The 1,072-nt window shown below is 58.3% G+C and overlaps 1 protein-coding gene across 1 annotated transcript in view; it reads left to right on the top strand.

The window, feature by feature from the left end:
* Positions 1-1,072, top strand: part of FAM69B (family with sequence similarity 69, member B) — a gene marked incomplete at its 5' end in the record, with an annotated part of 4,111 nt that overhangs the window by 1,766 nt on the left and 1,273 nt on the right. The window contains 2 exons of the mRNA XM_010138832.1: positions 367-474; positions 645-821. Coding sequence (XP_010137134.1) covers positions 367-474; positions 645-821 — 285 coding nt within the window. The remainder of the gene's footprint in view (positions 1-366; positions 475-644; positions 822-1,072) is intronic.

Below are 1,072 nucleotides of genomic sequence, written 5' to 3'. Positions count from 1 at the left end.
CGTGCCCGAGCCGTGCAGCCTCCTCCAGCCCTGGCAGCTCCTCTAACCCCTTGGGCTTGCAGCAGGAGCAAACCCCTTGTGGCCCCTCCAGCAGCACGGGGGGTCCCTGCCAGCCCAGCCCTACCTTGCCCAAGGCACCGGGTCACCTCAGAGGGCCCTGCCTATGGCCCAGCCCTCCATGTGCCTACGTGTCCCTGTGCATCCCCCATTAAAGTCCATGCTTTGGGGCCAGCAGAAATCTTTGGGTCACAACGGCTGCCAAGGCACAGACATCGCTCTAAGCCACCTGCACAACGTGCCAGCACAGCCAGGGGTCCCCCTTGGCAAAACCCCACTGAGCTCCTCTCTCTTCCTTCCCCTCTCCAGTGTGACCAGTACAAGAAAGGAATAATTTCTGGCTCCACGTGCAAAGACCTGTGTGAGGAGCGTGGCCTCCTCTTCCAGCACTGCCTCTCCTCCTCTCCGACCCAGCAGGTAGGTCTCTGCCCCGCTGGGAAAACCACCCAGGGAATATCCTCCACCCACCAGCATATGTCTGCTCCTCACCCCATCCCCAGTACCTGTCCCAAATCAAACCACAAACCAGTTCTCTGCACTTTTTTCTTTCCTGCTGGCTCAGCCATGTCCCCTCTCCTTTGCTGCAGGTTTACAGCGGGCTCTGGAGGGAGAGGGAGGTCATCATCAAATGCAGCATTGAAGAAGCTTTGAAGGCAGACAACCACCCAGACTCTGTGCCCAGGAGGGACGTGGTCCTCTTTGACAAGCCAACACGAGGGACGTCAATGGATGAGTTCAAAGAAATGCTCCTCAACTACCTGAAGGTGAGTGTGGAGGATCTGGCCCACGCTCCCCCCTCAGCTGCTGGGCAAGGGCAGGGCTCCTTAGGATCTTCTGCAAAGCAAGTGTCGGATTAGAAGAGAAAAACTTCCGTTCTCACCCGGGAATCGTTATTTGCAAGATTTTTGCAGTGGCCACCCTGCAGGCTGCTTCACCACGGCTGTTGGTGGCATCTGTGCTGGGCAGAGCTCATTCACAAGCCCAAGGGCGGCCCTGGCAGTGCTGCCACACCACG

Source organism: Buceros rhinoceros, unplaced genomic scaffold (genome assembly GCF_000710305.1).
Source record: "Buceros rhinoceros silvestris isolate BGI_N320 unplaced genomic scaffold, ASM71030v1 scaffold8376, whole genome shotgun sequence".
In the NCBI taxonomy this organism is placed as follows: Eukaryota; Metazoa; Chordata; class Aves; order Bucerotiformes; family Bucerotidae; genus Buceros; species Buceros rhinoceros.
This window is presented reverse-complemented; position numbering and strand designations above follow the sequence as displayed.